At 37.9% G+C, this 27,231-nt stretch overlaps 1 protein-coding gene across 15 annotated transcripts in view; it reads right to left on the reverse strand.

The window, feature by feature from the left end:
* The window catches only part of myt1la (myelin transcription factor 1-like, a), a 163,353-nt gene that overhangs the window by 15,810 nt on the left and 120,312 nt on the right, over nucleotides 1-27,231 (reverse strand). For 11 of the 15 annotated variants that reach the window (XM_088626524.1, XM_088626520.1, XM_088626518.1 and 8 more), the window contains 9 exons: nucleotides 21,566-21,700; nucleotides 14,813-14,903; nucleotides 11,885-11,992; nucleotides 11,251-11,462; nucleotides 10,128-10,378; nucleotides 6,113-6,337; nucleotides 3,012-3,133; nucleotides 2,564-2,626; nucleotides 1,972-2,040 (listed from right to left, as the gene is read on the reverse strand). In XM_088626524.1, the coding sequence (XP_088482650.1) occupies nucleotides 1,972-2,040; nucleotides 2,564-2,626; nucleotides 3,012-3,133; nucleotides 6,113-6,337; nucleotides 10,128-10,378; nucleotides 11,251-11,462; nucleotides 11,885-11,992; nucleotides 14,813-14,903; nucleotides 21,566-21,700 (1,276 nt within the window). The remainder of the gene's footprint in view (nucleotides 1-1,971; nucleotides 2,041-2,563; nucleotides 2,627-3,011; nucleotides 3,134-6,112; nucleotides 6,338-10,127; nucleotides 10,379-11,250; nucleotides 11,463-11,884; nucleotides 11,993-14,812; nucleotides 14,904-21,565; nucleotides 21,701-27,231) is intronic. The other 4 variants (XM_088626531.1, XM_088626529.1, XM_088626525.1 and 1 more) reach the window with 2 other exon arrangements.

Genomic DNA, 27,231 nt, shown 5'->3' on the forward strand with positions numbered 1-27,231 from the left:
GTGTATTCATCTAACAATTACTGATGGCGTAATGTCACAAACATTCCATTTTTCTATAAAATGGAAAGCTTCCAGAATCATTCTTGACCCTAGTTTAAGTTTTGAACCCCTGTCTAGAACATCACCAGGATGTCCTTCTCCCACCTTACGAATGTTACCTGACTACTTCCTGTTCTGTCAGCGCCTGATGGGGAGAAACTGGTTCATGCCTTTGTCTCCTCCAAAATGAATAATTGTAATGCCCTCCTTGCTGGGGTTTCCAAGAATACTCTGAAACTATTGCAGTATATATACAACACTGCAGCCAGTGCCTTCATTAGGTCATATTACAGTACTCCTGTTCTGGAAACTCTTCATTGGGCCCAGATGAGTTTTCCTTTGATGTTCAAAGCCTTTAATGGCTTGTTACCCCTCCATTTATTATTAATTTATAATATTAGGTTATTGTCTCATTATACTGTATTTCCCGATGTAACCCACTAACTGGGCCACTGATGCAGAATTCTTATACAGTACGTTCCTCAAACTAGGATATGAAAAATGTGAAGAGTGATATGTCTTTCTGTTCCCATGCTCCCATAGAATGCTATTAATACAAAAATGAGGAAATCTGGCACCCCAAAGGTCTCTTTTAAATGTCCATTTCTTATCTGCTGTTCATCTTTATCTGTGTTTTGTATTTACAGTACTTTTCCCAGACTTGCCACGAAAGATAGGAAGAGTTTTATTAGTGTTCTAAACAGATTATTACTACTGTTATAAATAAAAAAGAATCTCATCTAATAGCTATTTTTCATTTAGAGATGTGATATACAGTAACAATATAGGACTAGGACCTAGGCTAAAGATGCCTTTTATGAAATGACCAAATCTTTTTGTGAATGTGTTTAAAGGAGGATGATACATTGTATATACTGTATATGTAACAAACTGTAATACGGTTTTTACATATAAATTTACATATATGTTTTTATAACAACGAAAATGACCCATGTTTGATGGGTAGTTTCAAACATATAGGAATGCCTTGTGTCCTTCAATGCTTTTTGTGTAATTTTCTTCATTCGAGAAAATATACTGTGATTCTTTGTACAATTTGATTGAAAATAATAGGGAAAAAGGGCTCCAGGTTCAACAGCCATCTGTCTATTAAAAGAGAAGTACTAAAGACTAAAACTGGGTACAACAGCTGTAGGCTCTCCTTTATATTTTAAGAGACACTTAAAGCAATAATTCATCATTCATCCTTTTTTGCAAATGCCCGAGTACTACTGTACATTCCAAAACACAGGGTTGCATAGGATGAATTCATCAAACTTAGTTCTTTACTGACTTCGTACATGATATTCATTTCAGTTGCCTGTCAACTAAAAGAAAATAAAGATTTGAAATCCCTATATGCTTAAGGTTTCCACTATAGTGGTGCATATTTCTGAAGACATTGACTTAGGCTAAATCTAAATCTAAATTAAAACCATCCAGAAAAGTTCAAGTGCCTTGAAAATGTGAAGGAGGAGAAAGATCCAAGTAAGTTTTCTCAGATTTTCTTTAAATAGAATAGAAAGCAGCTGTTATAGGAAGGAAGAAAAAAAACACGGTTTTCAACAGCAGTGCTCTGAAGGTTTCACACACAGAAGTATTTCTGTCCTGCTCACAAACAACATGCGCACACATTGATATTCACAATTTATACAATTTCTATGAGTTCTAATCTCAGTGATGGGTACACCTGAAACAGAATGAACATATGTAGTGGGTTTTGTCAGTCCTCCTGACTCCATCACCAAAAATATTGCCTTCTTCAATACATACTTGCAAAATCATACCATTTCTTCTGAGAACGGAAGGCATAGTATGAAGTTTTATAAAGCACTGATGATATCAAACCTTCACAAGTGCATATGTTTCCCACATCCCCCTTTTTCGGGATAGTAAAAAAGTAAAGACAAATGACTGGTTTTTGCTGCTTACTTGAGTTCTTGAGAGTTGGTAGCCATCATGCTTCGAATACTTTTGTCAGCTAAAGGACAGCCAGACAGACTGGAAAATATACATATATGGGACATTAATTAAAATTAAATGCAAAAGGCCGCGATACCAACCAATGAAACAAGACAAGATACACAAAGAAAGGACTGTAAATGCAGGAAAGCCATGGTGCAAGTGCAGGATATTGGGTCAATTAAAAGAACAGTTAACCCTCTGAATAATTCGATTACATTCAATTCAAATGGCACTCACATTTAAAAGTCCTTGAGATATGCAGTACTGGTTCTTTTTTTAATATAATTAATGGAACGCAAATTACTAATACAAGGGTTACCCATATATAACTATTAATTTATGATTGAGACATAAAATATGCATTGCATAATAAAGTTTGGCTTTACCATGTTTACTTTCACAACTTGTTGTTTTTACATGGTCCCCAATAATAAAAAAACCACTAGTACTCAAAGGGTTAACATTGAGGAGTGTCACTATCATTTGACAGCATTGTTGAGGTAAGCTGAAAACAATAAATTGAAAAGACAGAATCCACCATGAAAAAATGAAGTCACACCTTCTATGTGAGGCGTAATTACCAGTCACATGACCACTTCCATCACACCCTGGTGTTGGACATCTGTCACCAAAAAAATAAAAACAAAACAAAACAAAAAAAAGAAAACAAAAAACAGCCAAAAGAGTAAATATGTTTAAAAACGTTGTTTCATTGTTTCCAGTTTAGCTTCACTGTCTGCAAGGGGCTTTTTGAAACATCCTAAGGAGAAGCTGCAACATGAATAGGATAAAATGAGAATGATGTTTTATTACAATAAAGCATCAAAGTAAGACAAAGCAAGTAAACATTAGCTAACAACTTCAGGTAAAATGAAAAGTCGCCAGAACAATACATTGCATATGTAGCATGCTAGTAGTGCAAAGGAGAAATTGCTTGTTCCTCTTAAGCAAAACAACAGAAAAAAACGTGTGTAAGAAAGATAACCAGCACCTCCCCAAATGCTTACGTTATCAGGTCCTTTTTGCTTTCCTTGCACTGGGGGTATTTTGGCTTTGGGCTAGGGATGGTGACCTCTCCAGGATACTGCCGGTCTTCGAGGATATCTTGGAAAGGATCTAAATCTTCAGGCTGCAGGCACATTTAAAAGGCATTTGAATCAGTACATTTAGCATCCCATTCATTTGGATCCTCAATACGACACTTCTTCTTCATTGTACCCCTGATAGCTGCTAACTCGCCCACCCCCTCCGCCGGTTTTGAGAGCTAAAAATGCAAGTGGAGCATTGATTGATTGTTCTAAAACACTTAACATGAGCACTCAAGACCTAGCAGGGATACCCTTGTAAATTTACTGCTTCACTTCTGAGATAGTAAAAATAGGCAGAGTCCACGTTGAGCTACAGCAGCTCAACCCTGTTTCTGGAGCAATAAGAGGACTTGAGAGCAAGACTCCCTCATTGGACTGAATACCCGTACATGACAGGGATCACCCCCCCATCAATGCCCCAGCGTATAAATAGTCCCCACTTATACAACTGGATGGAATGGAACAACTGGGGTAAAATGCCTCACTTGGGAGTGGGAGTACAATGTCTACAGCTGGAGACCTGGATCCACAACCCATAGTTTATGAGTCCAAAGCCTTACTTATTACAATACACCACCCCCATTATTTGACAGTACTTGTACACAATACACGATACTCATACAGCTCTGGATGAAGTCTTGGATGAAAGCAGAAATATCCATTTCCTTGTGAGTCAATTCTATCTGAATATGGTACTTGGTTACAGATCCATTCTATGATTGGTACATACAGATGCACTGTATAACAATATCTAACAAGTCTGTTTTCACATCTTTGCTTCACGATTCCCAAGTAAATAACTAGTGCTCCAAAAGTTAACACCAGGAACTGTCTTCAGTGTCATTGTTCTTGAAATTTATATATTGAAAATAATCCATCCTAAATAATTTAGGATAAATCATGAATCTTTTGAAAAATAAAAATATATATATATATATCAGTGTATTATTGTCCTTTGTGAGTTTTCTTGATTAGGGGTAAATGTTCATTATATACTGAATAACCAAAAATGTGAGATGACTTGGCTTTGTATGTGTGGAACAATGTACAGGTGCATGTATTGCTGTTTTTCACAATTAATAACAGGAATAGGGACAATCATTTCTAGTGCAAGTGAAAACTGCCTCCAATAAGCTAATAACTATGAGTTTCCATTAATGAAAAGCATATTATTATTCAATGCTTTTTAGCCTGAATTATCAGCATCAGTAACCATGCAAGTCAATCTTTACATTGCTTTAGAAGGCTTTCAATTTAAACACAATAGGTTAGTATGCACACACATTTCATGCAAATAGCTAAACCCTCCATTGACTGTCAAACTGTGCATATAAATTATTGTTTTTTTTCTAAGTTCCTGAGTGTGTAAGGTATAATCTTGTAGTTGCACCATTTCTGAGACAAGGGATTTGATTCAATTGCATAAGCGGAGACGCATCAAGTCTGTGTGTGTGGTGGGAAGGATTACTTTCAAGATTAATACAAAGGCTGAAACATCAACCACCTGAAGATATAAAAGCATTTGATAAACTGTTATTCTGTTAAACTTACAGTTTATTCCTATTTGAGAGATTTTGTTTTCACAATAACTTCTTTGATATAGCAGGTATTTGATTGACATTTGTTTATTTCTAGTCTGCATTTATCAGCATTTCCAATAGTTTTGACATCTACTTTTTGAGTAGAGTATTTGGGGTAATTAGAGCTTTTTTTTTTCTTGGAAGAACTACAAGAATTGTAAGCACCAGTTTTAGACCATCTCAAATCCTTACAGAGAACAATTAAAAACATTTGGAATTTTTCATTTTTATTTTGGAGTGTGCTGTTTTCATATCCTGGACAAATAGTCTCACCCCAAAGATGTACTGTATTTGTGCACCAAATGTCAGATAAGAAAAAGTGAAATAAAGAGTTTTAGACTAGGTGGTACTGGGAATCATATACAGTAAGAATCCAGAAAGCACTGATGCCTACTGCTATTAAAACAATGGCATCAACTACTGTTTTCAAGTAACATATGACCTGCCCTTGGATTTGCTTGAGGGTCCTTGCTTGTATCATGCAGGAACTGTGACAGGTCTTAAATCATTATTTTTGAAGAAAATAGATTGGAGATACAGTTTAGTATCTTGTTCAAAGTGAAGCACAAATCACATTCAACTTTCCCACTGAATGAAATGTCCACTAGATGACACTCTAGTAAAAACAAAGATTCTCTCTCAGCCAAATGAAGCAAATCTGCAGGTTCTGCTGTGTTTCATTGTTTTATGTTATATTTATGCACAATGATATAAAAACAAGAGCAAAAAAACAAAATTAATACTCTGTCTGCCTTTCCAAAATCATGGTTTAGAAAGTGATCACTGTTAATGTGTTATAACATGTTTATTGAGATCAGACATTTTATGCATTCTAACACTATCATTGCATATGGATATTAAAATTCAGTGAATGCTAGGCTGTTTTGTGTTTTATTTTACATATTCCACATTGTGAGTATTAACATGCAATGCTTGTAGCCAAGAAATAAACAACATCTGACGTTTCTGATCAAAGGCAATGGAGACCTGAGACACGATAAAAATAACAATGTGTAAATCAATATAAATGTAATAATAACCATTTTTACTGTATTCAAAGTGCTTCCATAGGTTTCTTTACATCCCTAATGTTATCATTAAAATATTTTTTTTAGCTTTCACTGTCAAACTTCAAAACTGTTTTGGAATGGGGTGTTAAAATGACAACGTTAAGATTTTAGAAATGAGCAATTCAGAACAAAACTAAAAATATATAAGAACATTCAAATGAGTGTACTAATTGGTTAGCACAAGTCTTGGGGCTTCTGAAACATACAACACTGACCTAGTGGCCTTTCTGTCATTTTCAAATAACACTTTCCAGAGCCCTCTAACACCAAATCACAAAAGGAGGAGGCAATGGAGCACTTGACTGGTATGAAGGCATCCATTTCACAATTTATCTGAGGATGCCAGCCCTCAATGTATAATTTCCAGTACCTCTTTGGGATCATCCTCGTCGATCTGCTTTATTTTGGTGTAGTCGACCGGTAGATCCCAGCAGTCGGCCTCATTCATTTGGTAGCACCTGCTGCTCATCATGGCCTGTCGCTGTGGAGACATGGGCTCCAGAGGCGTCAAAATGGCACAGCTGCCATCGCGTCCGCGCTGCTTGTTCATGCTCAGATCCAGTGTTCCATTTTCGTCCACTTCAATGTCGGGATTCTGACAGAGAGAGAACAAGCCACATTGGTTTACATTCCCGGCTGTTCAACACCCTCTTAATGTTTTAACTTGTGCTAGTAGACGCAGCCCTGGCAGCTTAACCCTTTCCGAGATCAGTTTCTCTTTGTGTTGGTTAAGCTCTGTAATGACAAAGAAGAAGCAGAAAAAAAAGAGGTAGAAGAGATTACAGCCCTAGGCCTGGTCTGAAAATCTCTAAATACTCGTGGGACTGCATTACTGGGACTGTCATCAGCTTCAAATCTGTTAGAAAATAATGTAAAAAAAAACAGCTGCATTGCACTGCGGCTTCAGCCCTGAATTAAGTTGTGCTTTTAGACTGTGAGGCCATTCCAAAAATTACAACACTGCAGCAGAGCTCCAGACAACCAGCGGGCTATCCTTAAAAAGAGGTCATTCTCTGCAAGTGGCGTAGGAAGAGCAGGTAGAGCAGAGCAGAGAATCAACATTGATCCTTCAGTTTTAAAAGCTCCATTGTGCCCATTTGAAATAACTGCTTTGCCTTTTCAACTCCTCCAGGCATTTGCCCTTCTAAAAATCAAAGGCAGACTCAGATATGTTTACAAGTCTCAGGCAGGAGATATTAGGAATTCTACACCCTTAATTCTGTTCACAGGGGGAGAAGAAAATTTGAGTCTGCAATGAAAATTTTAATAGTTCAGCAGCCTTCTCTTTCAACTGTCTCGGTCTCTCCTCTCTGGAGGGCTCCCTTCAAAGAAAGATGAGTGCGGTGATCTTGATTTAGATCTCTGTGGACAACAATACAAATGGCAACACGCTTGAAAGTGGCTCAGTACTAGAGCTAACGGCAGGAGGCTCTCAGAAGACTGTCGTCCGTATACAATCAACCTTGCCTGACTGCAGTCACACCTACAGCCCTTCAGCTGCTTTAGCAAAGAAGATAATTAAAAAAAAGAATGGTTCGGAACACAACAGTAAACAGCAAGTCCCTTTAATTTGTACACTGAACTGAATGTACCTGATACGTTTCTCATATGGTTTACTACCCTTTTTTATTTAAGATTTCGCCAAAAACACACAGCACTGCAGTCGCTCTGGCGAAACAAATTAATCTAACAGGGCCTGTGGAGATGGACAGAGGAGCCCCTCCAGCTAAGGAAAGCCCTCTTAAATGTGATTCCATGCGACTCTCCCCAGGGCTGTATTTTCTTCATTACAGCTGAATAGATCCATATCCAGTTAACTGTGAAGTGGATTTGTGCATATCACTGCAGCAATACAGCTCTGAAGGTTACAGCTTAAAATGGCAACCTACTTTGAGTTTCAAGAAAATATGATACACTAGCTTACTTCAAGCACTGGTCAGACCTTGCTCTGGTACCCTTCGAGCAATTAATATCAAGTGCAGTTAATGCAGATATGCTTTAGATTTGGAACACCAAACATTAGTATCTCAGTAATTTTTCTCGCTAGCGTCAGCTGCTCTGCCTTCATTTGTAATTTTCCAAGTGGCTTTTCTAAGCTGCTTTTTTAAATGAAAATCTTTAGGGCTAGGAATATGCCTTCCTCAAAGATGGAGGTGAAGCTAAAACTATCTTGTCCAGTGACTGCCTCTGCACTTTTGACTTCTCTAAGCTGACACTGCTGCATTTGAGAGCTAATCGTGTGTGCAAGCTGTGATGGAATTTTCTGTAATACAGACTCCCAGCTACTTTGGAATTAGGCTGTGAGCATTGTAGCAAATCTCAGCTGGACCTTGAAACACACTCTGATACACATTACTCTCAGTCACTGGTCTCCGGAGATACAAACGCTAAACTGGTCCCACAGGTGAAAGTCCATTCCACTCAGCTGATAGAAATTAGTACAATTAGCGACCCACAGTGCATGCCGAGATGCAACCAGCAATGCAGCACACTGGCACTGATAATAACAGCGGATCATTCTTACTGTAGGATGTATGGGTGTTTCCATTAAGATTTTCTTTAAAATACTCTCACGGTCTAGTCACTTTGCAGCATCTCCTAATTATTTCAGACCAATATAGAGATTGGTGAAATAGGTTTAGATTTTAAAAAATCATTCTCACTGTCCTTTCAAAGACCTATTAATAAAAACCTATTAATGATTAAAGACTGTAATCATGTATTGGAAGTATGTTTTCTAATACCTTTCATTAATGCACGTTCTTTTATCTATATACAGTACTCATTCCATTTTTGATTTTTGATTTTTTTCTTTTATACTTGTTACATGATTTACTCTTATATAAAGTTATTAATTGGAACTTAATCAGTTTGACTACAGCATTCGTTTTCCCCTTATTGTATCCCACCTATAATGCGCTCTGAGATGCTGTGGTATGAAAGAGTCAAGTAAATTAAAATAAGCAGTGTGTTACATAGAACAAACAAAAGGAAATCAGATTCTTTCTGTTGTCCTGCAGGAGCACATTTGAATGCTCCTGAGTAGACAGACTTCCAGCGTGGAAGGCAGATACATCATATTTAATTAAAAGTGAAAAAACATCACAGCAAGAGACTCTCATAGCTGTGCAGTCCCAGAGCTACAGTTGATAGAGATGTGCAGTGATGACAGAGGAAAGCCCCATGCTCAGCCACTGTTATTGAGCGGACATTGAAAGTAAGAAAACCAGTGGCAATAAAATGGAGACTTCAGTGCCACTATTCATTACATTACATGACTCCACCAGTCATTAAATTACCCTTGCAAATTGCCATTTTTGCTCAGTGCTTTTCTTCAGAGCTACTATACATACCAAACTGAATATACAGTATAGGAAAGGCACCACGTTAGATTTTCGCTTATGAAAAGACACGAAAACAAACACTGAACACAAATTTAATTTCTTAGGCTTCTTCCTACTGAGTTATTTGGCATCACTCTCCTCTCTTGAGAATAGTGACAGAACAATAACAGAAGTGCAAAAAGTCAGTAGGGAAAGGAAATTCCTTGCTGAAGGCAGCTCCTACTGTTCTGTGTATGGCTTTATGCTTTGTGAAAGCAGAATTATCTTTCCCAGAACAATGCTGTCAACATCAATACGAGACGGCCATTTGTATTCTGTTTTACATTTACAGGATCAGCTTATTTTGGCTGATAATACAGGGATATGCTCCTTTATCTTTTATAAATGACATATTTGGCTCATTGTGTGCTGCTACTATTCCCTACTTCCTGCTGATATTCAGATCTGATTTGAAATAAAAAAGTCCCCCTGAGCTTGATAGTTAAAATACAGTAATAGTAATCTTTAAGGACTATGTGCAAGCCTAGAATCCTTTCTTCTTTTCTTATAATTATTCATATTTCCATACACAACAACCACCCAAGAAAGCAGCTCCTTTATCAGGGTATGACACAATTCCAGTAAGGAAACATAAAAACTTCTGTATTCAGGCAGCCAATGGATGCCACAGATAATTAAATTTACAATCCTTTGACTTATTTCAGGTTAGCACAGGTTATATTTAAGAGGTGCATGACAAGACCAGTATTGTACAGTACACGTAAGGTCGCTAAAAATGTAACCTGGGATGAAATCAAGCTTTATGATTAAAAAATGTATGTTGTCTCATCACATGTTGTCAGGATAACTTATACAACACTGGAATCCCCCGCCCCCCACACACACACATACAGTATGTAAACACCCCTCCCAATCAGAATTAATCATCTATCGCTGCAGCTCTGGGCTCCCGAGGTTAGATGTGAAGCAAACCATCATAAAGAAAGAGTGGCTGAAATATGCCAAGAGTGCTAATGCACTGAGCGTGTGGAAGAGCTTTACCCCAGAGCAGAGATCCTGAGGCTTGGTGGAGAGGTTCTGAGGCATCTCCCGGCAGCGCGTGGAGAGGTTGAGGATTGCAGTGGCTGCCATGTGGGCGGCCTCCATGTCGTGGGTGTAGTCGAAGCTGCTCTTGCTGCACGTACTGCTGGCACTGCTGCCTCCTCCACAGCTCATGCTGCTGCTGCTGCTGCTGGGAGCGTAGCTGCTTGTCGTGCTGCTGGCTGAACTGGAGTTTTTACAGTACCGCTTGGCTGCAAGGACAGGCAACACGCGCAGCACTGTCAACAGCATGTGCTTCAGACACACCAACCCCCCCCAAAACATACCCACCGACTTAAATATTATACCATAGATTTATTCATTTATACACATACACCCACCAGAGTCTATCATTACCATACGAACACCTCCATCTTGAGTGCTGCTATATTAAATCTGTGGTAAGGTGAGAGAGGTGCTTTATAAAATGAATTTCAACAACAAGCACAGCCTCAGAGCTCTATCTTTCGAGAATGTAAGTTCTGAATTTTAAACACAATAAAAGCTGCCATAGAGAATGTGAGATCGGAGGCTTGCTTAACCAGCATTGTAATCAGAAACTGTTTAAATTGATAGGAATTTTGTTTTCTAATGAAGCGAGAGGCAGTGGGCATCTGTATTCTATCATGGGTTATAGTGAAATGCCATTAACAATTAAAGAAAAAAGCAAAAGAAGATACAAAGGGGAACAAATCTTTTTCACTGTTGTATGTTACATCAGTACTTTCGTATGCTACTCTTTCAGAAATCATTAGTTAATTCAGAAAACATTAACCATTTTGGATTAAAAATATATATTCTTGCTGTTGTTACACATAAAATAAAATTTCTGTTCTTTTTATATACTATAATGTGGTGTATATCTCACCACTTCCATTTTTATGATGCCAACTCCTTCTTCTCACTCTTATACAAAAAAATGAGCAAGTATAAGAAGTCAACTAACCCTCTTGCACAGGTGAAGAATAGGACAACAGACATTTATTACATTTTTATCATTTATGAGTGATTTATAATCTGCTCAACAGTGTTATATTCAGCATTCCTTCCAGTAATCTGCACAAATAAAATATATAGTGCATACCATCATATCCTTTAGGAGACCCATCCCTGCCTTGGACCTTGGGTGCAATGGCTCGTTTCCCGTAGACGTGGTTGTCATAGCTGTTGTAATCAAAGGTAGTCTTGGAATACTTCTCTAACTCCTTTGCCAGGTTAGAACGAGGTGTCGTTGTGGAGACATTATTTTTGTAACCATACTGTGGAATTTCCAGCTGTTTTACAAAGCACATAGGCCTGGAAAATAAACCATTATGTGTTGTATAGAAATAAGACAGCTGTTGCACTGTTATTTTTTAACACCTAAAACAATAATGTGAGATGCAATTTTAAATGATACAATAAGTGTTTCTTAAATAAAGATTAATGTATAAGTTATACAATAGCAATTGAATAGGTAATATCATTCTTATTGCTAATTCTTCTTCAGATTAGTATTAATAGTTGTTAACAGTAATAGTATTAGTAGTGGAATTTTGAACAAGAAAGCTGGAAAATTCTCTCAGATGCATTGGGAATACACCGCAAAATGTGCTGTATTTGTAACTATTATAATATGCTGAATTTAGTGCAGTATTGTTGTCATCATACAAACAATTCAAAGGTATGGCTCACTTCTTTCAGTAAAAAAAATGTGAACAAAAGAATAGATGCAATACCTTAAAACCCGGTCCGAAGCTTGGTTGGATTTTGTTCCATCACAGGTCTGATGCTTTTCTTGAGCCTTTGCCAACTTCTCTGCAGCAGCGATGGGACACCCAGAGAGGCTGCAACAGCATTAGCACAATTGAATTGTGCTGCCAAGGGGACGGCTCTAGAACAGTGCTTACTCAATTACATTTCCTAACACACCACACATTTAAGCTTCTGAAGGACTCGTTGTTGAATACAGAAACCCTTGTTTACATGACCGTATGTAGCACCCTTGGATGCATCTGACTATATAGAGATAAACTATCCAGCCCATTTGAAGACAGGTATGAGGTTACATACTGTAAAAGCATAGGATGTACAGTATAGAGTGTTATGTAAGGGCAGCGTGGAGTAATGTTTAGGGCTTGGGACTCAGCCTGTGGGTCCAGGCCCTTCATACAGACACTGCTGTTTGAGCAAAGTACTTTGACCCAGTCATGGCTGTTGTGGATGTCTGGGAAACATCATCAAGAGAATGGTTCTGTTTTCGTAGTATTGTATGAAAGAATAGAATGTTACTGTTCCTCATGACAAAGACTGAAGGTCTCCTAGTGCTTCAATAACCATGTTCAGGGCAGTGGCATGGGATAATGGTTGGGGGCTCTACACTCATTACTGGAAGGCTGCAGGTATAACTCATGTGGGACTCATGTGGGACACTTGTGGTTGACACTTGCTGTTGTCCCTGTGAGCTTGGTATTTTGTTCACATTCCTCTACTAGCATACCCTGATGTTTAAATGGTAAACATCTCAACTGTTATTGTAAGTAAGAATTTGGTCTCAGCTGAATTTTCTAATGAAATCAATGTTTAATTAATGTAAGCAACTATAGAAATTAAGAAGATGATGTCATCAACCTGGCTCCCCCTGGCATCTGTCATAGACTCTCATCAGCTGGCGAGTCGGAGTAGCTGGAGTCGGTTTCCAACCAAACCTGTTTCAGCTACTCCTCAGAATAAATGCTCAGACCTGACAGAGCTCAGAGCTCTGTCATGGTGTTTTGACAGCTGAGCCTTTCGATTTGTGCTTTCCCTGTGTCTGGCTTAGCATGTTTTCTGACCCCATCTTTGGTCCTGACCGTGTCTCAGGATCACCCCTTTCCCTTTGTTAACTGCATCACCGACTTGAACCTGGGAGTCTTACTCGATCTCAACTCCAGGATTCATTGTTGTTTCTCTCCCGGTTTTGATCCTTGCCTGTACCACCATGGACTTGAACTGTGTTTGCCCGCACCACACTCTGGCTCCCTGACCTGTTGCAGCACTGAGCACTACATTTCCCTGTGTGTGTGGCGACTCGGTTTTGCGAGTCTGCAAGCAGCCTGCTCCCCTGCTCCAGAGTGTGCGATCCCTCCCGCTCTGGTCTCAGTAACACGCAGCTCTGGGCTATTCCCTCTGTGCTGTTTGCAGGCTCCACAACTCGGCTGCCTCTCGCCTAGCACTTGGGTTCTCTAACACTTCCACCACAGGAGCGTTTAAGACTACACTAGAATTTAATTTTAAAGTTTTGGATTTATTATAGCATCTGTTTTTCGATCATACCTTCTTCCCTGCACTTGTAATTTTTTGAATCTGTTACAAAGTCGCATAAGCTTCTGCCATAAAAAAAACTATATATGTATATATCAACTTGAGCTTCAAATTACAACACAGAGTCTCTTCATGTGGCCAGCTGTTGGGTTTTTGGTGAAAACTCATTTTAAAGATGGATGACATTTGTACACTGTGGGGTAACACAACATACAGTAATGTCTGAATAACCCCAAGGCGCTCACATACATCCTAGCCAATTACATTATATTCCTTCTTTTCGTTTCACAAAGACTTCATTTTTACATTTTTGTGTGTGGGATTTCTGCAGCAGTTCTCTTAATAAATTAACATACAGAAAGAAATTACACTGAGCACCGAAATCTAACACATTTCTAAGCTGACACAGAACTAAATCCTTGCTTTTTAGTCGTAGCTAACTAAGGGGATGTGGGATGACTGAAGAGGCACTACTTGTCTGTTAGTTGGGTTTCCATGACAGTAGTGGGAAGAAATATAAAGGTACAAAGTTTTGCTGTTCTTAGCTTTGTTTTCCGTTATTACTTCTAACAACTGTAATTTCACTGCAGCTCCCTAAGGAGATGTTCTATATATCATTGCCTAAAGCGACTGCTGGCAGAATGCAAGAGAGTAGGGGGTGAATTCAGACTCCTAGTGCAGATCAGCTGCAGTTCTGTGATCTGCTGGGGGCACTTGAGACTTCAGAGGTCTGCTCCACACATTTGTACCAGTGTTCCAGGGAAGTGTTAATAGCAAGAGCTACACCACATCCCATAGCATCTGCTAAGTGTGACAGTCTTCCAGAAACTTGCTACATCACTGGACTGGTTGCACTCTCAAATGCGACACCTAAGCATCTGATTAGAAGGGCACAAATTCAGAAAAGAGGTTTTCAGCAATACAATTGTTTGCTGGGTCCTTGCCTTAAAATGGCTCATAAAGTGTCGTTAATTTTTTTAACTTTACAAGTTCCTATAATTTTTTTAATGTGTTTTCATTAATATTACATAAAAAAACACATACTTCTGAAGTTGTTGACTAGTAATCACACCTTAATCTTCAACGACTTTTACATGAAATCACAAGATCATCACTGAGTTTTGGCAGTCCTAACTCAGAGTGGTAAACTAAAGTCACTGTTAATGTATCAGAAATATTGTTAATGTGAGAAACTCTGACAAGAAGCATTGGTCGATATAATTGGTATTAGATCCCAGTACTAGGAATAAGAAAAGAAACCAAATAATTATTTTTTTGATTAAGATAAGTCAATGATTTAACACCAATAAAGAGGCTGTGTATGGTAACATTTGTAAATGCCCATGGAATCTCAAAACACTTACCTTCTATGGGAGTTCCTGTTGCTATTAACATGACCTCGTCCTGTGCAGCCAGGTGTAGGGCACTTAAGAACATTTTCATACATTGCAAGAACTTGACAGAGAAAGAGTGGAAGATAAAATGTGTAGAATAGGGGAGGTTAGCAGTCCCAGAAATAGCTAATTAGATTAGTTTGTGAACGGTTAAGATCATTAGCATTACGTAAACACAACATTTAAAGCAGTAAGAACAGAGGAAAAGATCAACCTAAGCATGCAAAATGCCAAGCATAAAGAAGCATAAAGAACATTGGAAAATCAGAGGGCTGAGCAGAATAGACCCAAAAAGTATTTTCATATTCAAGTAGGTAGCTGCATCAGCATTCATAAGCTGCAATGGAACAGGTAAATGTTTATTCCATGCTAAAAAGAAAACAGCTACAATGTTTTGGCTGTGGGGTCTTTTTCAGCCTTCTTCTGACAGCTGAAGAAGGCTCCACAGCCACAAAGTTGTGTCTCTTTTCTTTTCAGCACAGAATAAACCTTTACCTGTTTCTTTGTATTTTCATAGTCTTTTTTGTTTTTGACCTGTTTGTATACCAAATTGAGTAAGACCAATAGTGCATATACGGTATTTATAACTGTATACATTTGTCAGTTCTACTAATTTTACACATATGGTATGTCAGTGTCTAATGCAATAAATGTAAATGCGAAACTCTGTTTCTGAACACATTCTATGAAATATGTTCATTCTGAGCTGCAGAAATGTTCCACACATCTAAGAAAAGAACTGCAAGATGATACAAATCAGGCAAAATCTGTATTTGCAAGTTGCTCTATATCTATATCTGTAAGAAAAGGTACTATGTATGTACTGTTACTACATATTCTGTTGTATCCATTACGGGGACCAATTAATTAAGCAAAATAATTGATTGGGATGCCATAAGTGGATTAATGTATGAGATTCAGTTAAATACGGCACCCCTGGCAATTAGGTCCTAATCCATAACATCAAACTCTGTCGTAGTAAAAAATATTTTCAGACACCCAGAGAAGTACATCTCAGCTTCTGTTTTCTTTCAGCACATGAAGGAAGTGAAGGGAAGTCACCCTAAAATAACATCTTTACACATTCAATCTCACTTCATCATTATCACATCTTTAGACTGTAACTTTCATCTTCATATTTGTGTATAGCTATTAATTAAAAAGCAGCAGGCCTACATGTAATTGAAGACACCATACCACCTTTACAGGGATAGAATTTTCTGCGGATTTAGATGTCACGGTTAGATTAGGCATTCTCTTAACAAATAGTCATAGCTCAGGTGGTCGATAAATCTCTATGGCCTGGACTAAGTTCTGCTGTTTAATGTTCGATAAAGTATATCTCCAAAATAATTTTGAAGGAATTTATTGATGCTGAACCTTATTTCCTTTTTCTCCCATTCTCACAGCTCCCCTCCCCCATATTAAGTTAACAAGTTAAAAGGTGGCACTGAGTGAAAAAGTAGCAGTATCATCACATTTCAAATTTAACATATTTTCTTATTACATCATATTAATGATACCTTAACTTATATGGGGGAGCATGCTGTCATGACCTATCAAGGTGCTGTGAGTCATCAATCACTCAAGAATATTATAACACAAGCAATGTTAAAAATAAGTTGGGGGCAACTGATTAATCTTTTTATTCTTCTGAAAAGAAGTTCCATCTCACTTGTGCTAGTATGTCCTTGTTATATTGTTGAGTAAAGCAGTTCATTGAGTTGTCTCTGTCAACAAAAAATATTCCTTCAACCTGTGTAAATGAAATTTTTTTGTAGAGCAAGAATTATAGATGCTTTTATGAAATATTGAAATCACATTGTACTGTATATTTCTTACAACAACAACAACAATAATTGTTTTTCCATTGCTTACCCCCTTTAACTACAAAAGGTTAATGATGAGTCAACATAATGAACAATGAAATATTAATATTACACTATTAACAACGTTTGTGGGTTGTTTTCAAAATAAGAAGAGTAGAGATAGGATCTACAAAGCTTTTCAATAAATAAATAAAAGGCTTCACTCCATGAAATACACTCCATGAACTAATTTGGATTTGCCACAACAAAGGGGGTTGCAATCAAAACATTTTAGCTTTTGATTTTCCTTGCAGTTGGTGTTGGCATGTACAGTAACTTTTTTACACCAATAAAAATACTCAGTCTCAGCATTATTGTTCTGACCAAAATATTTGATAAAAAAAAAGAATATGCCTCATTTGTAATTCAAAAATTGGACATCAGTGGGAAGTGGTGAATGTTTTTGCAAGGCATTCTATGTATGCTGCACATATTTCAAGTTCATGACAATTCATCTAGCCACTAAATTTTTCCCTGACAATTTTTCCCCACAGACAAGGGCAATTTACATCTATTTCTTTACCAATATAGTTCCAAAATGTGACTCTCATAGCAGGTGATTTTAGCTGCAAAGGAACTTGCTCTGAGTGCAAAATGATCTCTATAGTCCTGATGAGTCCGGTTAGACCCAAATAATTGGTTGAGCACCACTGGGCTATAATTGGGATTAATTTACCAGTGCTCTTTTAGCTTTTCAGCAAAAATGTGAATTGCTGGGGGCACACAGTCTTGCAGTAATGTCTCAGAGACTCAGTGCTGCTCCAATTGGCATTAATTCTCTTGAGAGGTACTGTGCAATTTGCATCTTGTCAAATGACAAATACCTCTGCAGGTGGGCATGTCAGAGGTGTATGTCTGTGTGCCTCATTCTCTCTTGAGTGGCGCAGGAGTTACTGACATAAAGATAGGTCATTTACAGCTGGTGATTTCAAATTTGGTTGACAAAAAATAAAAAATTGAAATTTTTATATTTAAACAGAAGGATCAACAAATCATTACACATTATAAAAAATTGGGTACCAATATTATGCACCTTATTGTTGGCATGATCATTGCCTCATTGTTGCAATAGGACAAATATCTAGATTTTTAGTAAGAATTTTGCCATTTTTTATGTACAAAAGGGGAACAAGATTGAATGATAATACTGTGGCAATCCACTCCTCCCCCATTTGGACTGTTCTTTTGGCCCTTATCCTTTCCTCTCTGGCTCCGCTTTTCCAACATTTGTACCCCCCTTCCCCATAAAAGCAGGAGAGACTCCTGCTCACTCTCATCCTGCCTGGAATCATTCAGGAGCAGAATCTGTCTCTTGTTCTCTTCTCCCTGCTCTTCCTCCTCCCCATGAACAGCACACCCGCTGTCAATAAAAGGGCAACAAAGCTTCCACACCAGCCAGAACAACAGCCTCCTTGCATTCCTCCTTCCATTAACAGCCTAAACACTCTCAATGTCACAATGCCTTACCAGGAATAAAAAATATCTTCCTACAAAAGAATATTTAATAAAAAAGCAACTTAACCAACACACTACCGTTGAAATTGTATTGTGGAAACATTTCTGAAGTATTTTAAGCTCAGAGCCATCTCAATATCAATAACTAAACACATACTATAGCTTTTTGAACAATACTGGTTTCCTGAAATAAACAATACAATACAATGATATGTGTTTGTCTACTTTACATATATAGTTAGAGAATTTGTAAGAAGAAGGGTATATTTTTAATCTTTCTTGTATTATGAGTCTACAATATTTATGTACTCATGATTATTGTTGGTCTGGGGTATCCAAAGGATTATCATGAAAAGTGAAATAATTGAATGTAATGAATGATCGCAGGATTGAATTCTCATGACAAGCCATTGACATCTTTTGTCATGTGGACAGCTCCTTACATACCTGTTTGCCAGCAACTCTATTTTGCACCTTTTCGATGTTCATATTGTGTGTTCTTAGAAGATGTTTGCAAGCTACTCGGGCCAAGTGTGACTTGGCAAACAACAGATGGCTGAAATATGACAGATTGTCCAGAATCAGAAGTTTGGAATCAGTCCCTGGTTCAGTCTTTGCTTTTGGTTTTAGTCTGTGTTTGTTTACCTATCCATCCATTTTCTAACCACTTCTTCCAATTCAGGGTTGTTGGGGAGCCAGAGCCTATCCTGGCAAGCAATGGGCGGGAGGAAGCACAGACTCTGGATCAGATGTCAGTCCATCGCAGGGCACACACAGACACAAACACTCACACACTCACAGCAGCGTCAGTTAACCTACAGTACCAGTATGTCTTCTGACAGTGGGAAGAAACCGGAGTGCTTGGAGGAAAACCATCCAAGCACGTGGAGAACACACAAGCTCCACATTGTATTTGCTTTATGTTCAAGTAAAAATAGTACACATTTGTTTAGAAAAATATTTGTTTTCAGACGTTCCTACTTATTGGTTTACCATTGGGCTTAAGGCGTGTCCAAACTCACTGAAACTAATGTGGTCCACAGTACAAAAACTGTGCTTTGAAACCCAAATATGTAAAAATAAACATAATAACAAGTTAGAAAGTCTGAACAAATTTATAAAGTACAAAATGCAGTGATTAATAAAACTGTTCTTGAGTTGTCAATAAGAACACCTGAAGCAAAGCTGAAACAGTGAGTATTTTTCTTTAGGCACAATATCTGAAAGCTTAACTCAGCACCTTGAAGGGATTCTTAAGATCCTTAATAAAAAAAGGATCGAGTTCTTGAAAAAACATGACAGGGTGACCCCTGGTAAACAGAGAAATCATAAACTGGAAATCAATTGGAGTATGAAACAGGAGTACTAAATTACGTACTAAGCAAAGTTAAAGCTTTGTAGCCTGATTTCATCAGATCTCATAAAGAAAGCAGGATTAGATTTGGTCAATACTGGGATAGGAATAAAACTAGGTTACTGCAATAAGTGCCGCTGATGGATCAGTAGGTAACATTCTTTCCTCAGTACCAAAATTTCCCAATGAATGTCCCACCCAGTAGGGTGACCAGGGGAAATGTGCTGTAGGAGGTTTTGTCTTCTGCTGAGATATTAAATCTCTAGTTCTGACATCCTGACCATTACAAATATCATGGCAAGGTTTGACAGGGAGACAATTCCAGGGTCTTCGCTAAACTCCGCAGTGTGATTGTACAAGCAACTACAACAACAACAGCAACATTAATATTAATAATAAACATGGGCAGCTCAATGGTGCAATGCAGAACATTGGTGCCTTGGCGCTGGGGCCCTGGGTTACATTTCAGACTTGGGTGCTATCTGCATGGAGTTTGTACTGTATGTTCTCCCCATATTTGTGTGGGTTTCCTCCAGCTTCTCCGACTTCTTCAGACTGCTAGGTTAATTGGCTTCTGGGAAAATTTGCCCTAGGTGTGTGTAGCTGTGTGGGTGTCTGCGTGCTTAAGTTTGAGTCTGTGTGTCTGCCCTGCAATGGACTGGTGCATGCCTGTCTCCCAAAGATTTTGGCAGAAGACAGAAAAAATGCTTTAATATTTTGAGACTTTTCCTTTTACTTCCAAAGGAAGCCACAGGGGAGGTGCTTCACCCCATTTACTCCAGTCCACCCAGTGTTTTCTGGGAGTCAGCAATAAACTTCAATAAACTTCGGCCTGTTAAGCCTCTAGGCTCAAGTATGGACTGTGTGTGTTTATTGTCAACATGAGTTAAATACTTAGATGGCTGCAAAAATGTGACTTCTATGAAAAATGTTATCAACCTAAATTTGCATCAAGAAAACGAAGAAGTGACAGGTTAAATTGTTCCAGAGTTAATAAACGTTCAGCTTAATCTTTTTCAGACGTGTGTGCGCCGTGTCACTTTTATGATCATAGGCTGTTTTAGAAAACCTTTAATGCAGTTTGGACTAAGAGTTTTTGAAACAGGCAAAATAAACTGCCAGTTTCAATAATTAAGAAGAACCAGATCAGAACTAAAATTCTTTCTTATGAGAGTTATTATTTTAATAAAACTGATTCTGCACTGCTTTCAGGACAGCAGAATGGTGCTTATAATTTTATGAGTAAGACCTTGTAAGCCCTGAATTTCCATTGCTTTAAATATTTGTCAATATTACGTTCATACCTACAGCACAAGTACAAGTGACAGCATTGTTTTGCTTCAAAGAGATCTTGTAGAAATTAGAAAGTGAACTAACATATTTTGTTGAATCTATGACTTTGAATTCTGAGTTTACATAATTCCTTTTGCAATTCCTTTTGCAAAACTAAATATGAAGCATACAGGTATTTTAATTGTTATAATAAAATATTACAATCTGTTGTGTAGTATAGAAAGAACTGATGTAAGGTGATGCAAAGCAAACTATTTCAGTATTTTAATTTTAACTTCAAGAAACAGTAAAAGCTCATATGCCAGTTTAGTGGGGACTAGCAAGATAAAAGCAGAGTAAAGTGTAGTAAAGCACATTGATATCACAGTAAAGGTATTGAGAGGTAATGTAAGGCACACATACTGTGGGAAATCATGAGAAAGCAAAATATTTGTATGACAGAAGCATAATGAAACTGTGCAAATACAATTCAATTTGACTGTTGTATATTTTCCAGAAGACGGGTGCAACATGCACAAACAACATGTCAGGCCAAAAAGACAGAGCCGTGCATGGAAAAGGATAAATTTCAGCACAGGGGGGGAAAGAAAATCAGTGCATCAGACTTTTTTTTCATAACCAGGAGTGCAAGAGAAAAAGAAACAACAACATTCAGAAAAAAAAGCAGGGAAACAAAGTACGTTATATATATTTGATACAAAAATATAATAAGTTTTGTCACCTAATTGATAATTATATTTCCTTTCTGCTTACTTTCTGGAGGTACCCTGTCTTTGTGGGGACACCCTGATAAACTCCGATGGTGGGGGTACAGCCCTGTCACGTGGCCCGTCCCATCACATCCCGGCGTTGGGCACTTGCTTTCTTTCTTCTCCGCCCGTGAAGAGTCTAGAATTGGAAACACGGAGTTGAAGGAAGTCCATACGGCAGCAAACATGATCCATGAAACACCTTCCCTTCTTATAAAGGCCTTTCACCGGCCACCCTTTTCATGATGGAAAAAGGCAAGGTTGAATCATGGCCCCCCAAAAATGTGAATCCCACAAAAATATTGAGGCGAAATCTGCGGGGTCACCAAAATCAACAAAAACCTTGCACAGCTCTGACGAGTTTCAAATCAACAGGGAATCACGTCATCAAGAACAGTTAAAAAAAATATTCTGCAAGGTGACGTTTTCTACTTTTTGCTTCCATTGCAATTTATGTACGGTACAGTATTCCTGAGGCTTAATCCAGAATAATAAATGTTTCACAAATAAAATCAATATTCTTATATTCTAACTTTGTTAAATTATATAAATAGTATTCATAGGATGCTGTATATATTTACTGCACTATATACTGTATTATGCAAAAGTAAGATATTAGTAAAGCATGTTAGCTGGCCAAATCACAGAACTGTTTCATGAAAACTATACATTGCAGAGGAATTTAATTTGGCACACATACCAACTGAACTATGGTGAAGGTACTTATGAGTTTATAATAACAGCATACTGTATTATGGAGGACAACAACATCACTGTTGTTCAGAAGAGGGAGGAAAATGATTTTCTAGGGTATAAAGTCATCTGTCATCTTGTATCTACTTTCATTGGCCAACATGTTCCTCAAGATCCTATTTGGAGTATAGTTTCTCAGTACAGGTTCTGGAATGGGCGAGATAAATATGTGAAAATATTTATCAGGAAATGTAATTAAATGTGTGCATTCCTGATTAAATGAAATGTAAAAGCATACAGTACAATAATTTTGATGAAAAAAAAAACATTGTGACGAGCAGAGATATCACAATCTAATAAATTGTATATATTGTATTTTTTATTATATATTGTATATATATATTGCATTATTATATATTGTATTATTGTACAGCTGTATTAAATATTTAGGTAATTTACTCCAGTGTTTACAGCCATGCATCATATGTTACTAAAAGGGAGGGAGGCATGGTGGCACACTGGTTAGCATTGTTGCTGTGGAGTGCTGGGGTCCTGGGTTGAATTCTGGACTTGTGAGTTTGTATTTTCTCCCCAGGTTTATGTGTGTTTCTTCTGGGTGCATCAGTAAAAGACGTGGCCCTGGTCTGTGTGTGTGTGTGTGTGTGTGTGTGTGTGTCCTGCAAGGGACTGGCATCCCATCCAGGCTGCATCCCACCTTGCATGTTGGGTTAGGCTACAGCTTCCCTTGCAGTCCTGTACTGCATTAAATGGTATAGAAAATGGATGTATAGATAATAAAAGGGGAAAATGTGATAATAATATGTTGAAATTATTTGTCTCTACACATATACTGTACACTGTAAATCAATGTCAAGCTTTCAAGACATACAATTTATGATTAAACACTGATATTACACACCAAAACAGGAGATTTCTATACAAAACAGAACTCCAACGAATATATTACAAATTTATAGTGTGACACAGTGGCAAAAATTCACTTTTCACTGTGATACCGCTGTTCACCACCAGAGGATCTTGACATTGAGAATGCATTTTCTTTTTAAACTCCATGGGTGTCCCTAATTGGGAACCCTATATTAAATGCTCACGCGGCTGGTGTGGTGTTCGTCTCAGACGCACGCCATAAGCTTTACTGCTTAGGTGATAACTCATTCTCCCTAAAGAGAATCATTTTCTCCTTGTCTCTAGCTGGTCTCTGTTCTCCCTATCAATTCTTGCATACTTCCCGTGGATCGATTCCACACCTGCACTCTGATCCCGAAAGGGAATAAAGAAAGTGTACGCTTCTGGTTAAAAGCATGGTCAGACCTCACACATTATCACAATAAGTTTTGCAAAGGTTAAATACAGTATGCAGTGATTAAAGAACACACGTTTAAGTTTCTATAATAAAGATAAAGTTAATATACAGTGTATGCAAACTTCCTGCACAGGATTCCTCAAGATGTGACAGCATTATAGTTTAGCAGAAAATGAATGCAAGTTAACACGATCCATTCAGAGCAACTGACTTCATTCACACTGTTGTTCTGTCATGATCTGAAAATTAACTAGCCTTCATAAAAGCTATAGTGAGCATATCTAATCTGGAATATACAGTAGGATACTTTCTAATTATTGTAGATCTGCAGGAAGCATATGCACTGACCAGGCCAGAAAACGCATCAGGCTGAAATATTTTAAAGGAAACTATAAATAAAAATATACCTGCATGTACCAAACCTGACTGCTTCATGTTTAGTAGAATTTGTGGGTACATTTTAATCCAATACTTGTGAAGATCAACAACCATAGAACAATACATCAGACATTTAAGGATTTACATATTTACATTTACTTAATCAGGGGAAGATAAAGCCAAATTTTAATCCCTACAGTAAAATGCTTCTCATCTTGTTCAAAACAATATTTGCCTAAAGGATACAAAAAATGTACAGTATATACTGTACTTTTGCCAAAGATACACCCAGCAAATCCACTGGACAAGTTTTAAATGTACTTGCTTTTACGTGATCCCCTTTGATTATTTTAATGTCTCTTTCAGCTTCGAGTTGCAATTCATTATGTGGTCATTCTCTAAAATAACTCTGCTTTGGGTAGAAATCTAGAAATAGATGTAGATGTAGAAATCTTCATAGTATTGTAACGCTTACGGCCGACAGGCACTGTGTAAGAGCCGGCGTACCAGAGCGGGTGACGTCACCGCCCTTCCCTGTGATAGCAGGACCACAGCTACTGGGCTGTGGAGAGATCTCTCTTTGGCTCACGGGGCTAGGTCGCTGCAGAGAGACGCGGAAGTCCCGGGTTCGAGCCTCCAGTCGGGATGGGGCCGACCAGATGCGGCAAGGGCGCCTGCCTGAGCCCCCGTTGCGTTACAGTATAAATAGGATTTTATGTTTGAAAGAGTTAAATTTGACCAGAAATGCAATTTCATATTTCACTAAAAATGTGCACTGGGTAAAAGATAACACTGAATAAATGAATCTGTATGAAAAGCTTATCAGTATAGTTTTCTTAATGTATTTGAGGGTGACTATCATTGCTATCTCTTCCACAGTGAGTTTTGCCCCACAGACAAATTTCATGAACATATTATGGTCTAAACTCCAACTGCATTAAATTGAGTAGGAGCAATTGTTCAGGTTTCACAGCCATAATGTTTCCAGCAGGAAGCTGTTTAAATTCAGAGCACAGGAAAGCCAGATTCAATAATAAGACTCAAGCTACAGCACTTCCACCTCTGAACCTGAATTCAGTGTCTGGACAGACATAAAGATGACTGGCATTGCTTAACCAGAGCTTTCAGTTTCTCACCTAAATAAACATTTGTACAAGTCAACACATTGTGAGCGTATTTCAGTAGTTATTGGAATCCACACCTAATACCTTTCTCTTCTTTTTCACTACAAACAGACTCCAATTAACATCTAAAGAACACTTTGGGATAATGGAATACTTTGAAACAACCATCTGTGCCAGGAATGGATGCAAATACAAGAAGATGCAAATGACTTGAGGTCATTTCTTAGTGCATTTCTTTAAGCAGCTCCAGGCAAACAAACCAGTGGTTTCTGTTTTTTTTTTGTCAATACATTGTGATATTTATGCTGCCATCGGTGAAACAAAGTTTTTTGAACACAGATTTTTTATTTATAATGAAACATAATGCATATTCATATAACAGAACAGGAACAGTGCTTTACACTTACACTTTCCACAAAAAAGAAATTTCTGCTACAATGCTCCTGTTCCTATGATCTGGCCAGTGTGACGTGTTTTGGCACAAATAGTCTATATCCAATCCCTGAGGTACAGTAGCTGCATTTGAGGGACTGATTTGGCTGCCCGAATTGAAATAGCCAGTTTAGTCTAAACAAAACTTGGCAATTTCAGAATGTTTTGGTTTACAGTAATCATCCCTGCATTTACATGGAGAGAATGGGTTAGTGCACACATAGTTTTCTAAACAGTGCACCTTTCAAGCTACCCAGATGTTGATATGTTACAGGGTCTGATTGTCTAAGAGATTAAATGCAAATTGGAGAAAACTGTGGGACTAGAGAAACTTTGGAGTTGTTTCACTGGGATTTGAGTGAGCTCTGTCCAATTAATACATTTTCTGTTTGTGGCCTAGACATAAAGTATTTAATAAAAAAAAATGTTTAACAAAAATAAAAACAGATGATTTGCCATTCTGTTGTGTAAAATGCAATCCCACTTTGTCATTTCTTATGTCAAGATACAGTTTTCTTGTGGACGTAGGAAGTCTCAATTTTGCTAAATGATAGCACATCAATTTTTCAAACAGCAAAAAACCAGATGTGACATTGCCAGTCAACGTGCATAAATATCCAGACTCAGTCACCCGAACTGAAAGGCCTTTTGCCCTGGCTTTGAGTTTATTTTGGTGCTAGCATTTTGAGAGCAATTCTTATCAAAGACAGCAAAAAAACAAAACATAAAATCAAAGAACAAATGCTGTGCAAGTGATGTTATTTTTCTATTTTCTATATGCCAACTCAAAGAATGTGAGAAATGTAATATTCCTATGCTTCATATTAAAGGTAAAGATTGTACCTGCAGGAAGTCAGAATACTGCATTAATAAAACCAATGGAAACTATTGTAATATAAAACACCTATAACAACATGCAACACAGCTGTTCCTCAAAACGCAATTAAAGTGTTAACCATTGATATGTAGGTGTAGAAACACATTAGCTCCATAAATAAAATAAGCAGTGGCTCACAATTGTTGTGTGGGGAAGGCATTAGTCAGGCAGTGTCCTCACAGCTTGTAATCTTAGTAATGTTTGTGACTCACTGATCACCTGCAACTCCTGCAGACAGTTCTCAATCTCCCATAAGGCAATGGAAATGAAATGGCTTTGACAGGTGGGCATGTCAGAAAACTGTGTCTGCATCCTCATTCTCCCTGTGCAGTGCAGGGGTTATAGACTTAAAGGCACGTGTTTTGCAACTGGTGAGTCTAATACAGAAAGTGGTGATTCTTGATTTTTTTAAAAAGTAAAAGACTGAAGGACAAGCCTTAATTAAGGTGGGAAGAAAAGAGTTTAAAGATTATTAAACCTGTTTGAGAGGAGATCCAGTGGTCTATTTTCTAACCTCTTTATCTAACACAAGGTTGAAGGGGAGCTGGAGCCTATCCTAGCAAGCAATGGCTGCAATGCAGGATACAACCTGGACAGGACGCCAGTCTACTGCAGGTCACACACAGACACAAACACAGATACACACACACTCAGAGCAGGGTCAATTTTAACAGAATTCTGAACCTACCAGTATTTTGGACTATGGGAGGAAACAAGAGCCCCTACAGGAAACCAACACGAACACCTGATGTTCATGCAAACTCCACGCAGATGGATTCTATGGTTTGGTGAAGCATAATGGGTTAATGAGAGATATAAATGTTTTTCACAATCAAAGAAAT

This window comes from Lepisosteus platostomus, chromosome 3 (genome assembly GCF_059453375.1).
Source record: "Lepisosteus platostomus isolate fLepPlt1 chromosome 3, fLepPlt1.hap1, whole genome shotgun sequence".
NCBI lineage: Eukaryota > Metazoa > Chordata > Actinopteri > Semionotiformes > Lepisosteidae > Lepisosteus > Lepisosteus platostomus.